The following is a 13292-nucleotide window of genomic DNA, read 5'->3' as shown; positions in this document are numbered from 1 at the left end:
CATCTCTCTCTGTGTCTGTCTTTTCCTCTCTGTCCCATCCCCCTCTTCCTCCTCTCATCCACCGCTCCATCACGCAGGAAGCCTGGTCTTCCTGAAAACAAGCATCGGAGCGTGGAAAGGGACAAGGCTGAGGGGGGCAGGTACGTGAGGGGGAGCAGAGGATGTTTTTGTCGTTCCACTGCCCCTCTGGTTGCTGCAGGCCTCACTGTCGTCCATCCTGAGGAAACCAAGTTCGCGTCACTCTGGCCAGGCCTTGGGCCCACACGTGCTGTCTGTTAGGGTGGGTATGACGCAGTTACTACAGCGCTCCAGCAGCCCCTCACACATGGGAGCAATAAAGACATATGTGGATTGAAACGGTGAAAAAAACACTGCTTTTCCAACTTTAATGGCAGCAGGCAGGAAGAGTTGAGACAAAATCACATGGAGTGCATTCCAGTTACACAAAAGGGGTCAAATGTGGTGTAGAGAGATATTGTGATGAGGGTTTGTGTTTTGCAGAACAAAAGTCTATAACTTTGCCAGCTAACCAGACTATTTCCTGTCTGTAATAGTTGCACACTTTCAAGCCACCTGCATGTGTGGGAATTCCTCAGCAGGTGGTTTTCCAGAGATTCCCATCAAATGATTTATAGCACATCAATGTAGTTTTGCCACTAGTAGATGCTGTCTTTAGTTTGCAGATTCAAAGAGACACTGTGAATCAAAAACTGAAAAAAGTTTCACATTTATATGAAGACATTAGTTTTGATATCTGGTTTTGACGCTTCAACTGGTTAATTAAAACCCTGTAGCAGGGAACCATTTGATCACTAATTCACATGTACATTTTGAACAATGTTATTTTCAGTTCCATTTTATTTGGAGAGTCCACCTACTGATATTTATAACATTTAAACTGCTTAGTTTGATTAGGTTTAGGCACAAAAAAACTTCTTGTTTAAGGTTAGGTATTGTTAGATATACTGTAATGCACACATCAGCATAACATTATGACCACCAGGGTGCCCAGGTGGTCATAATGTTATGCAACCCCAAACCAACAAACTCTGATGCACTGTGTGTTCCGACACCTTTCTATCAGAACTGTTCATGACCCTGCCTCCGGTTCACCGCTTTTCCTTCCTTGGACCACTTTTGATAGGTACTGATCACTGCAGACCGGGAAAACCCCACAAGAGCTGCAGGTTTGGAGATGCTCTGACCCAGTCGTCCAGCCATCACTATGTGGCCCTTGTCAAAGTCACTCAAATCCTCACGCTGCCCATTTTTCCTGTTTCTAACACATCAACATTGAGGACAAAATGTTCACTTGCTGCCTAATATATCCCACCCACTGACAGGTGCCATGCTAACCAGATAATCAGTGTTATTCACTCCACCTGTCAGTGCTCACAATGTTATGGCTGATCGGTGTTTATAGCCTGCTAATTTGACCTTGCAGAACACAGGAACTGCTGGTCTACCACTGCCTTAATCAGTTAGTTTGTGTTGTGTGACTTTGGTGTTTTATTACATTAGTTTGGATCAGAACTAACAGTTGCTGTGGATCGAGGCAGTGGCAGATGAGCAACTCTGTGCAGGCTCAAATTACTGTTTTTGTCAAGGTGGCTTTGGAGAGAGTGATATAACGGCTTCAGTTTCACTTCAGATAGGGCTGTATGACGGCAACATAAAGCGATGAATAAGTTCTAAATATAGTGTACTCTTCACTGATGTTGATTTATTTAGGTAGGCCTTGTTAGGTAACTAAACTATGTGTTGTTGCTAACCCAGTCCACAGCAGTACATTGCTTAGTTTCTGTAGCTATACCAGTACTCTTGTCAGCTTCTCCAAACTAGGGGCATTCTGACCGCCATCAACTGTAGGAAATACATTTACTATGGATAAGTACCTCATAAAAGCCCACTCCAAAAAAATGGAATTGCCCCTTTAAGAATTTAGAAAGGGCTTTACACTGAGACTTAGTGATAACTGTACATATAGCTGATGCATGCATTAAATGTATTATGCACATCGTTTTTAACGTACATATACTGGCAGCGTGTGACATATCGCCATCATACTCCTATAGCATGTTAGGCATTTTTTACACTCATTTGAGAACAGAGCTCTTCATATGTTAAATGTAGCAAGTTGGAACAAGGCGACTGTGAGTGGAGACAGCTCCATGGAGCGCAGCCTGAAAGGGAGGCCATAATAACAGGATGTTTACAGCCTGCGGAAACACTGCCAGGGACGACCACGCGCAGGCAGCAACTGTGGCTGGAAACACGAGCGAAGAGGAAATGCAGGCCAGCCAGGTTCCCTCCAGATGCACCAAATATAGCCTCACAGACTGTTTTGTTTACAGACAGATGCTACCTGATTGAGATTTAGTTAGGTAGTTTTAAAGGCTCTGTGACCTCTGACCCCCGGAGAAGCCGCTCTGGAAAATACGGTTTCTGCAATGACAAGATTCTTTATCTTTCAGCCTCTCTTTCACACAGAGTTTGCTGAAGTGGTCAGCTGCAGGTGACAGCAGACAGAAGGACACTGGTGGTTTCTGACACCAGGAGGGTGAAGCCTATTCACTGTCACCAGTAGTTTCTTTCTGCCCATCAGTGGTCACATATTGCTCCAGGCTGCAACATCAACCACAACAACCTCCACCACCATGGCTATTACCGACTTTCTCGCTGCCTCAGACATCACTTCAGCTATCAATGCTTGTAAAGGTGAGGAATGAAGGTGGTTGTGTTTTGAGTTTGTGATTACACTGAAAATTGCTCTTGTCACAGGATGTAAAGCCTTTATTTTTTTGCAATTCACTGTAGTTGCATGAAACCTCAAGTATAGGATATTATCATTTTCCCCGACTGGATCTAATCATGTTTTATCTGTGATTTTGCTTTCAGCAAAGGATTCTTTCAGCTCAAAGATGTTTTTCAAAACAGTGGGTTTATCCAAGAAAACCCCAACAGACATAGAGAGGGTCTTTAAGATTTTGGACCAGGACAAAAGCGGCTTCATAGAACAGGATGAGTTACAGTTGAGTTGTATACACGACACATGTCCTATAAATTAATATATATACTTTTACATTATTATGTTTGTGTTTATCCATTCAGTTCCCTGTTTGTTGTTTGTGTGTGTTCTTCTTTCTCAATGTGGTGTTTCATGCCTGCTCTTCATCAGACTGTTCCTGCAGAACTTCTCCAAAGGAGCAAGGCTTCTGACTGCAGCTGAGACCAGAGCTTTCCTGCTGGAGGGAGACTCAGATGGAGATGGGAAGATCGGCTGGGAAGGTAAGCTAGTCTGAGGGGCAATTGGTCTGTAGATGCTGATCAGGGGTCTATATATTTATATTATATATTTATATTTAGCTTTACATATTTTTTCAAATTGAAAGGTGATTGAGATCAGGGCCCATTTTTATCAAACTTAGATGAATTACACTTAAGGATGTTCTAAAATAGAAACTTTAGAATAAAAAAGCTGTTTGTTGAATGTGAAGTAGAAAAGAATAAGACACAATTATCAAACTGCCTACTACTTACAGTAGTGTGGGAGTACATTGGAGTACCTCTAAAGTGATCACATGATTTTTTTCGAGAGAGTCGAAATAGCTAATCAGATTCAAGCATTTCCCCTACATCTACATATATACATATTATAATCTATTTATTAGATTTATTTATTATTTAAATCTTAAAGTTGTCAGTAAAGAATTTTTACTTTTATCTTGCACTGAAGCCCAAAATTTCACTTTTAGCAGTTTGAAAATACAGCACAAAGGACCAGACTTCAGCAAAATAGTAAAAACTGTGATACATCCTCAAGTTGAGTAATTAGAGTTGTCCTTTAGTGTAAATATGGCAGTTAATAGTGAACCAATGGCCATAAAGTCAACACTAATCCACCCCATGGTTGTGTTTCACTGGGTTGCTAGGCAGCAGAAGTGCAGCCATCTCATACAAAGTGTCACTGCCAGAGCTACGCACTTCAGTATGCCAGGTTGTGATTGTACGTTAATAACGTATCAGGAATGAATTATTATTATTATTATTAATAATAATAATAATAATAATTATAAGCAGATGAATGTGAAAGAGCAGAATAAAAAATATTTACAAATCTCTCTTTCTGTTTTTTTTTTCAGAGTTTTCTGCACTGGTCAAATCTTCATAAATCATGTGTGATCCCTACGTGGTGGTAGTAATCTCAGGGTGGACCTCTTTTTATAATGTTTACTAGCTGCAGTAAATAACATGGATTCGTAAATGTTAAAATTAACAAGATATGTTGTAGATTTAATGGAAAGTCATGTACAGTAATAATGTAATTAAAGATAAGCACAAGTTAAATCCATTCTCTGTCCTATGTGTCTTTCCTTGCCAGAAAAGTGTAAAAAAATAAATTCTTTTCTCCATGAGATGGTCGTAGTTTTTTCCAGCTTATGTCCAGAAAGACTTGTCAACAGATGAGCAGAATTCTCTCATGTGCCTTATGTTATGATGTTATAGCGAGCACTGGGAGAGGTCCAGCCTGTGCAAGAGGCTTTGGTTTCTTCAATTAACAACATGAGCAACTTTCCACTGTGCAAATGAAGTGTTTGACATTCTGGCACACTCAGTTTGACACCTTAGATGGGGTAATTCGGTGTAAATTATATGTTTACACTTGACAACATGTACAGAACATTTAACCCATTTTCTTTGAAATGGTCAGTTGAAAGATTATTTTAATATTTTCACAACCATAAAATCAAATAAACTTAGACTTTGCTCATGGTGGCTTAATACAATGTTAAACAAGCTAATCATGTTAGCTGTTTAATTCAATTTAATTAATTCATTCTCTTACCCTCTCGCTCTTACCTCGCAGTCACCTTTCCAAAAAAATGCATGACATTCAATCTGCAGTTTGCACACAGCTAATGGGCAGCATAAAGCTTCAGCTGAATATGCAGTATGTCACTATGTCCCTCTTGTGTTTCACTCAAAGACTGCATCTGACTGTGCCTTTGCCAGAGTGGATCTTCAGTCTCAGTCTGTGGACAACATTCACAAACTTACTTAAAAGTCCTGCATTTAAAATGCTGCTGAAGTAAAAGTTATTCAGCATGACCTATTTCAGAATAATGAATTAGAAGTGAATTACAATGATTCATACATTCATGTAATAAAACCTCGCTTTAATGTTGGTAAAGGTGGAGATACTTTTGATTAGTTGTAGTAGTTTGTGAATTTCTTCCCTCTTATGCTAATCTATAATAATACATCATAACTTGTAACTAAAGACTTAAAATAAATGTATTTGCCTCTGAACTGTAGTGGAGTGGAAGTATAAAGTAGCAACAGCAGAAATATTCAAAATACCTCAAAACTGTACTTAAACGCAGTACTTAAATGTAGTTTCTTTCCACCACTGGTCACATGTGTTTCCAGAACTATACCTTTAAAAAAAGCATAGCTTATATTCAATGGATATGGATGGAAACTGTGATAATTACTTTTTTATATATGTCATTCAAAAGACATTCATTGTAATACTCATGTGATCTACTTAAAGTTCCCCATACACACCCATAAATATGTTTTACTTCTGAATACATGTCTAGAGGGGATCTTTTAGTAGCAATACAGCAGTGTAAAATACTGCATTACAATTAAAAGTCCTACTTTCAAAATGTTAAAGTACAGAAGTATTGCAAAATAGTTTTTGTCATTGTTATATTATTATGTTATTGAGTCTTTTTTACTGAAGCACTAACCTATGTTGATGTAGTTGGCTCAGATGGAAGTTATTTTAACTGCTTCTTTATACTTTTATTTACAGCTATTAAATAAATGTAGCAATGTATATATGTAAGTATAACATTTCCTTCAAACTGTGGTGGAGTGGCGTAATGTGGCATACTGAAATCAAGTAAGTACCTTGAAATTGCACTTGCAGTGAGTTCATATAGGGACAAAATACCACCAACTTCCTTTTGAAGATGTTTTGTATTACACTTCCAGGGAAACAGTTTACGTTAATCTTGTTGTCAGCAAATCGCATCAGGACAGGATTTACTGGATCAATACCAGTCACTGTGCAGCTTTTTGGCACCCTGGTCTTAAAACCACTAGAGCCCAGAAATGCTTATTGGTCTGAGGGGGGTACAGGCAGGACACAGTTGGACCAGAGGCAGCTCTGGCAGACAGAGAAGTAGCTCTGTGATGGGAGGACTGGGTGTCTGGCAGAGATTCAGCGGTAGCTGGTCCGAGGTGAGGAGTACTTGCAGTGACCCAGCAGAGGAACTCTGGGAGGGGATAGAGTTTCTCTGCCAGCACATTTACAGGACTTCTGTCAATGAAGCACATTTATTTGCAACTTTCTCTCAGATGGCAAGCCACAGTGGCCGAGAATATAGGTCACTTCTATGGTCACTTCTATTTCTGCTGCAGCATGATGGAACAAACGCCTGCTCTCAGGTGGAACATTGAGAAACCTAGTTCATTTGTAACCATAACTAGGGCAAAATGAATATCTGCAGCTTCCAGCTACTTAGCATGACAGTAAAGGGTTCTCATGCGGTTGCTGATATCTTAAAATGAAACCTTAATGAAATCTCAATGTGTTTACCAGTCAAACATGCTCACTTAAATATCGGAAATTAAGGTGTGGCTTTCTAAATAGCCCACAAATTTATCATTAATGTACATTTCAAGCATAAAGTTCAGAATATGATGGGGGATCGTCCTTCACCGTCTCAAATTACAGACGGTAAAAGCCTCGCTTCATGGGTTTCATCCCTGCTGTGAGATATTTGTAATTTTATACCTGATATTGAAGAAGGGCAGGAATAGTTACAGTATCTATGGCCGAGTCGTTTGAGGTGAGAGACCTCATTTGACCACAGCAAATGTTAAAGGCCAAAGATCAGTTTTACAGAGCTTTTCAGAAGATTGGAAGTGAAGAAGCAGTGGAGCAAAACAAATATATATATGTACTATAAGTACCCTTTGTGGATGCTGAGACATCACACACAGAAATAAAGGAAGTGTCTAATTATACAACATATTTAGGATTTATGAAGAGATTAAGAGATGCAGAACTGAAGCTGTGGTTCAAGTATGCATATATAATTATGCAATAGAATTTATGTCATGAGTAAAGGTTTTATACCAACAATTTAATTGAGCTTATATTTCAATATTAACTCTATTATCATATTAGTCACAGGATCATGTCAACACTGCCACCTGATGTACAATAGGCACATAACAGTCTGTAACCGAGAGAGCAAATATGGAGTAGCTCCTCATTTCATTCCATTGTTCGGTGCAATGTGACAACTCTGTGTCATTACCCAACGGAAGTGTTAAGATGACTACGATAATGGCGACGATGTTGATGATATCAGTTTTCGATATTTCCTGAAATAGCAGCACAAATAGTTTCATCACCATAAGGAGAAATGGTCTGAATGGGTGTAAGAGGACCAAAAATAAAAGCTGGCCAGCAGTCCTCGGCTGCATGATGACGATGTACTTTTAAATGAGAGCATTTCAATCAATCTCCAATCAAACCCTACTCCTCTTTGGCACTGGAGCTCATAGTGTGATCTTAAACCTTTATTATCTTGTTTCTCATGATCATATTGCCATTTCTATTCATTGCTATTTCCATTTTACACCAAAATGCATTAATGCATTGAGAGAGAGACATCTAAATTGATCCACTTACGGGAAAGAAATGAGGTGAAAAATGAATCTGTGGTACATATTTGCAACATTTAAGCCAAAATATGCAGAAATGTTAAAAACACAAGAAGCCATGAATGCTAGTTATTCTTTAAAATAATAAGAAAACCCCCATAGAAATGTAGCTATAGGCCTATACTTTATTTTGTTTATGAGCAACATGAGAATTACATATACTTGTTTGTAATATCCAAGTTGGTCAAAATTCAAACAGTCCACGGATGCTGCCAATACACTGAGCCAAATGCAAGAACAGAGGAATGTTAGTTATTGGACGAACACCTGTTACAATCTGTGTTAAAATCAAAAGATAAGAAGATAACAAAGAAAGAAGTCTTTAAAAAATGTACAGCTGGCAACAATCAATCACAACAACTAGACTTTTCTGACACTGGAATGCCAGCAAAGCCATTGCAGACATTTCACGCATGCCAATTGCACACAGGCTCGTTTTCACCAAAACTGTAGCGTTCAGAGGGCACGTGTAGGGTAATTAATCACCATAGGTGATTATGGTGTAAAGGTACAGGGTGGCTTGTGCTATAATCAGAAACAATTACAATTACAATGTTTGTTGTTTTGTTTTGTTTTGTTTTATTAAAGCAGTCAGGTTTATTAGGATGCCAATGTAAACTGACATTTAAATTACAACCATCGCAATAAATATAAAATGTAAAAATCATATTAGAAAGTTTGGGTCTGGCATAATAAAAACCTTTACATCACTCATGAGAAAAGTCTTGGAAACACAGTCTTCGGTTCATAACAACAGCATCAACAGCATTAATAAACAAACCTGTATGATTCCAGAATAAGTAGCTGTAATAACTTACACTATAGAAACCAGCCTAATAATCTACAGCAAAAGTTTACCTCATTCTTCTCTCCATGGAGCTCTGCACAGTTTAACAGATCAAAACTACATGGCCACAGAGTAGGTTTCACCCAAATCAGCAGCGTATATTATTAGCCCTATGCAATATCAAGCACTTTTGCATAGGCCTACACTTAGCCTACCATTTAAGCATCTTCATTTATGTGCATATAAATAGAACAGCTCTGTCTACTGGACACATTTTTCGACAGACTGCTTTGACTGCTTTGCACACAGTGTCTATTACATAGCCTATGCATCATATTTCGGGAGAGTGAAGGTATATAAGCAAGCGAGAGTCTCTGAGGGGTTCACTGCAGTCAGCAGATTCATCTGAGCGAATCCACTCTAGTCTTAGAGATAACCCCAAGGTGAGTTTCACTGAGGAGCTGCAGACCTTTAGGCACTACTGCCTGACTCAAAGAGGGGTTCAGGGCTTCAACTTCATGCAATGGGATATAAATCGAGGAAAGGGGCAGATTCTGAACATCAGAAGCTCAGAGTTTGGCTTTGGACTAACTAAGGAACCAAATGGGGGAAAAAATCTATTTGCCAACCAAACACAGCTGCAAAGGATATTTGATCTTTTGCCTTGGAGGGCTTGGTTTTGGAAAAATTGGACTACCTTTTCTGATCATTTGTGCCTTGTCTTTTGGGGATGCAGAGAGGAATACTCACAGAGAGGAACTGTAAAATATATTGCATGGCATAATAAAGGTTAGATGTAGCTATTTAACTTTGAATGCTGTATTGTTTGTGCAGCGAGGGAACCTAACACAATTTAGATTCAAAGTAAAACTGCTTCATCCTGTCTGATTTGCTACAGCTGAACTGGTGAACTGATGACTTGACTCTTCTCTCCTCCCTCAGCTAAAAATGGCATTCGCTGGAATTCTGAGTGAAGCTGACATCACTGCAGCCCTCGCGGCTTGCCAAGGTAAACCCCGACCCCAAATATGACACAGCATGCAGTATTACAACTTAGGAGAGCCTAGATGGAAGCTACACATGCACAGAATCATGCACTAGAAAAAGGACCTGGATTCTTTACTCTTAACTCATTTGTAGCTGAATGAGACTCAAGACTCAAGACAGAACCACATCACCACATTATAGTCACAGCCAGCTAGAAGGGGCCACACCTTACATCTTTCATGCATTTATCACTGCAGAATTATCCTTTTAAACACTTCTTGGGGCTGGGTCAATAGTGCAGCAGGCATGCAGACTTTAATGCAATTTCCATATGTCTTAGGAGAAAGCATGTGTTCTACTTTGTATCAGTATACCTACTGTAAGAAAAACTGCTGTGCAAATAAGGTGGAGGCAGAGATACTCAAATCTTTTTCTCAAGTAAAAGTAACAACACAACACTGTAGAAATACTACTACTTTATATACCGCTGGATACTCTAATCTATAATAATACATCACAATACATGTTGTATTAATAATCTGAATCTGAAAATTAACTGGTAACTAAAGCTGTCAAATGGATGGAGTAAAAAGTACAATATTTGCCTCAGCAAAACAGTGTGTTATATATCTACAAAGTCTGATACTATTCCTTCTCTGTCTCCTCACAGCTGCCGACTCTTTCAAGTACAAGGATTTCTTTGCTAAGGTCGGCCTGACTGCCAAGACCCCCGAGGACATCAAGAAGGCCTTCGCCATCATTGACCAGGACAAGAGTGGCTTCATTGAGGAGGATGAGCTGAAGTAAGCACCACCTCTCAGACTGCACCTCAAGCTTCTCTGGGTCCCTTGTAGCGCAAGGATTATCTTTCTTTGGACCACAGTGAATTGTCAGAGCCCCAAAGCATCTAAGAAGCTTACCTGACGACTTGATGCCAGCTCTCTCCTCTGGTTTAGGGTGACATAGAGCAGAGGAGAAAACAGAACAGACATAGCCACCTTAGAATATTGGGCCAAGAGTGACTCTTATTTTGAAATTCCAAATATAGTTAAATACAAGGAAAAATATTTTCCGAGCTTCAAAATTGCCTATGAATGAAATGCAAAATACACTGTGATCTTGCAGAAGAAATATTCTAAAGGCATATTTACTGCAATGCTCAGTATTTCTCTCTGGTCCTACTCTCCAGGCTGTTCCTGCAGAACTTCTCTGCCGGTGCCAGAGCTCTGACCGACGCTGAGACCAAGGCGTTTCTCAAGGCTGGTGACTCTGATGGCGACGGAATGATCGGAGCTGATGGTGAGAAAAAAAAATCTCCACTTTTACCACAAGAGGGCCCAGTTTATGGAGGCTTCAGATAAATCTGCAGACATGTTGAAATCTCAAAAACCTTCTTCCTCTTTGTCTCCCTGCAGAGTTCGCTGCCTTGGTCAAGGGTTAAATGAATACGCTGACCAACATCTTACTTCACTACTCTAAAGGAACAACTTGAGCCAAGACATACCCCTCCTCTCTTCTCCTTTTCCCTCTCACTCTCTCTCTCTTTATCTCCCCCTCCCACTTTTATACACCTTTCACCCCCTCCCTCCGCAAACAAACTGCCACCCGCTTCCTCCTCTCACTCTCTCTCTCTCTGACCGTGCTCACCCCTTTGCTGTCCACAATGAATGTACCTGACTAAGTGTATAGCGTGGTTGACTTGTGTCTTTCTCTCTCTCTCTCACTTCTGTCGTCGTTTTACTATGTGAGTTTTGCTTACCGTGAGATCAAATAATGCACTTTTATGGGAAACGGACGGACGATGAGAAAACAATAAAGGTTCTTTTTCAATAACACAAGTCTGACCCTGGTCTTCAGTATGGCTGTAAAAGAGCTGAAAGAAAGTCATAACGGATTTTTTTGACAGTTAAAGGTAACATACCAACAGTCTAAGTATTGGTCTTAACTATTAGTTTTTTACACTAAACAAGATTATTTACATGGTTGGTCTGGGATAGGAAACACATTTTACATAAATCTGACTATTTTATTAGATAAATCCACTAAATTATCACATTAGAGCAAGTGATTTCATCCAAAACTGTGTCTTTTAAGGAATCTCATGTATTAAAAATGCATTTTTAATGACTTGGAGGCCATCGATGTCAAATCATGATAAATCCTTTCACTTAAAGCTTGATCATGTAAAGTGACAGTGGTACTAAATGCAAAACCTTCAGCTAAAATCTCATGTAACAGCAGCACATGTGAGGAAGAGTCATAAAGTCAGCAAAATGTCTCAGTAATGTAGATAATACAGCAATAGATACCTAATGTTTAGCTCAGCGATTCTCAACCAGTGGGCTGCCATCTAGTGGGCCCTGGAGGCAGTTGTACTGTCAAATGGTTAGATTAAAATGATAAAACTAGTTATTTTTATATCTAAATGTGCTCAAGAATTCACATTAATAAAACATGTAAAATTTAAATGCATAATTTTAATGACCACTTACATTTGAAAATCACCATTCATGACACATCATTCATGTATCAGGATGATGGTGGACATGAGTGTCTGTGACTGTGCCAAATGTCATGGCAATCAATAACAGTTGTCCAGACATTTCATTTGAAACCACATGCTTATCTCAAAGTCCGAGGATCACCAAAGTCAGTAGGATTCACCCTCTGGGAACGATGAATGTCTGTAAACAAATTTGAGCCAATCCACTGCACAGATGTTCAGATGACTCTGACTTGCTGATGGTGCTACAGGATAGGTCAGGGGCTCACAAAAGTTTTTACATGTAATCCTTGAGGGGACAGGAATCTCATGACAATCTGTCCAAAAGTTGTTGAGAGATTTAAGTCTGGTCCAAAGTGGTGGAGCGACAGATCAACAGTGCCAGCCCAGACATGCCACTATGGCTACAAATACACGACTTAAACAAGTGAACCCAAAAATTCATTGTAATTACAATATGTTAAGGACATTTCTTCTTATTAAATTGGTTAAAGACAAACATGTTTACCTATCGACTGATCTAGTCATTAACATATACGTGTAATCAGGAGTATATTCTGTCCCTCTTATGACGAGAGACCTTTCCTTTCATCATTAGTGTGACCTTTCATTGAGATCTTTTTTTACTTTTTCCTGAGAAATTCAGCATGAGTAAAGTAACTTCTGTTATAATAATATAATGATGGGTCAGGACAGCGAAATAAGAACAGACAAGAGGAAAATGAGAAGGGCATGAATGATTACCTTGGTCTGAAACTAAAACCCTGGCTATGTAAAAATTCACAGGACAAGTTTCCATAGAGATTTAGCAGACTCTCAAACAGACCATCCTTCTCATTACACAATACTTGTGTGTGTTAATTGTGCAGCTGTTTTGATCTTTCACATCATGTTGCTATGGGAAGGCAGGAGAGGACAGGACAGAGTGTTCTTGAGACTGACAGGCCTCTCATCTCCCAGCAGCCTCTGCTCTCAAGCTCCCTGTCCTGAAAAACTGTTGTGGTGGCCTGCAGGCTGTTAAATCGAGAAGCCTTTCTTTTGCCTGTGTTTTTATTTCATTTAAATAGGGTTAGGTTTGTGATTTATTGTCTGTGCAAGTAGGTAAGAGCCAGAAGTTTGCCTAGTTTCTTCCACAAGGCACCAGCAAGACTCTGCTTCCTGTGCTCCTTCTTGTGTTGCCTGTGTCTGTCTTATGCTAGAAGCAATGCAACTAGAGTTAGACAAATAATGTGACTTGACTGATATTGTTCTTTTATTAAATAAAAGCAA

The 13292-nt window shown here is 39.4% G+C and overlaps 2 protein-coding genes across 2 annotated transcripts; both read left to right on the top strand.

The window, feature by feature from the left end:
• The first annotated feature begins 2339 nt into the window (after positions 1 to 2339).
• LOC127373789 (parvalbumin, thymic-like) lies at positions 2340 to 4415 on the top strand. Its single transcript, XM_051418547.1, has 4 exons — positions 2340 to 2718; positions 2899 to 3031; positions 3179 to 3288; positions 4143 to 4415. Exons 1-4 carry the CDS (start codon positions 2658 to 2660, stop codon positions 4169 to 4171), a joined length of 333 nt encoding a protein of 110 aa, XP_051274507.1. The 5' UTR covers positions 2340 to 2657; the 3' UTR covers positions 4172 to 4415.
• Positions 4416 to 8850: 4435 nt separating this feature from the next.
• Positions 8851 to 11358, top strand: LOC127373137 (parvalbumin alpha). Its single transcript, XM_051417270.1, has 5 exons — positions 8851 to 8976; positions 9476 to 9542; positions 10191 to 10323; positions 10710 to 10819; positions 10936 to 11358. The coding sequence occupies exons 2-5, from the start codon at positions 9482 to 9484 to the stop codon at positions 10959 to 10961; spliced, it is 330 nt and encodes a 109-aa protein (XP_051273230.1). The 5' UTR covers positions 8851 to 8976; positions 9476 to 9481; the 3' UTR covers positions 10962 to 11358.
• Positions 11359 to 13292: the final 1934 nt, after the last annotated feature.

This window comes from Dicentrarchus labrax, unplaced genomic scaffold, assembly GCF_905237075.1.
Source record: "Dicentrarchus labrax unplaced genomic scaffold, dlabrax2021, whole genome shotgun sequence".
Taxonomy (NCBI): Eukaryota; Metazoa; Chordata; class Actinopteri; family Moronidae; genus Dicentrarchus; species Dicentrarchus labrax.
The sequence above is the reverse complement of the archived record's forward strand: the minus strand, read 5'-3'. Positions and strand labels throughout refer to the sequence as shown.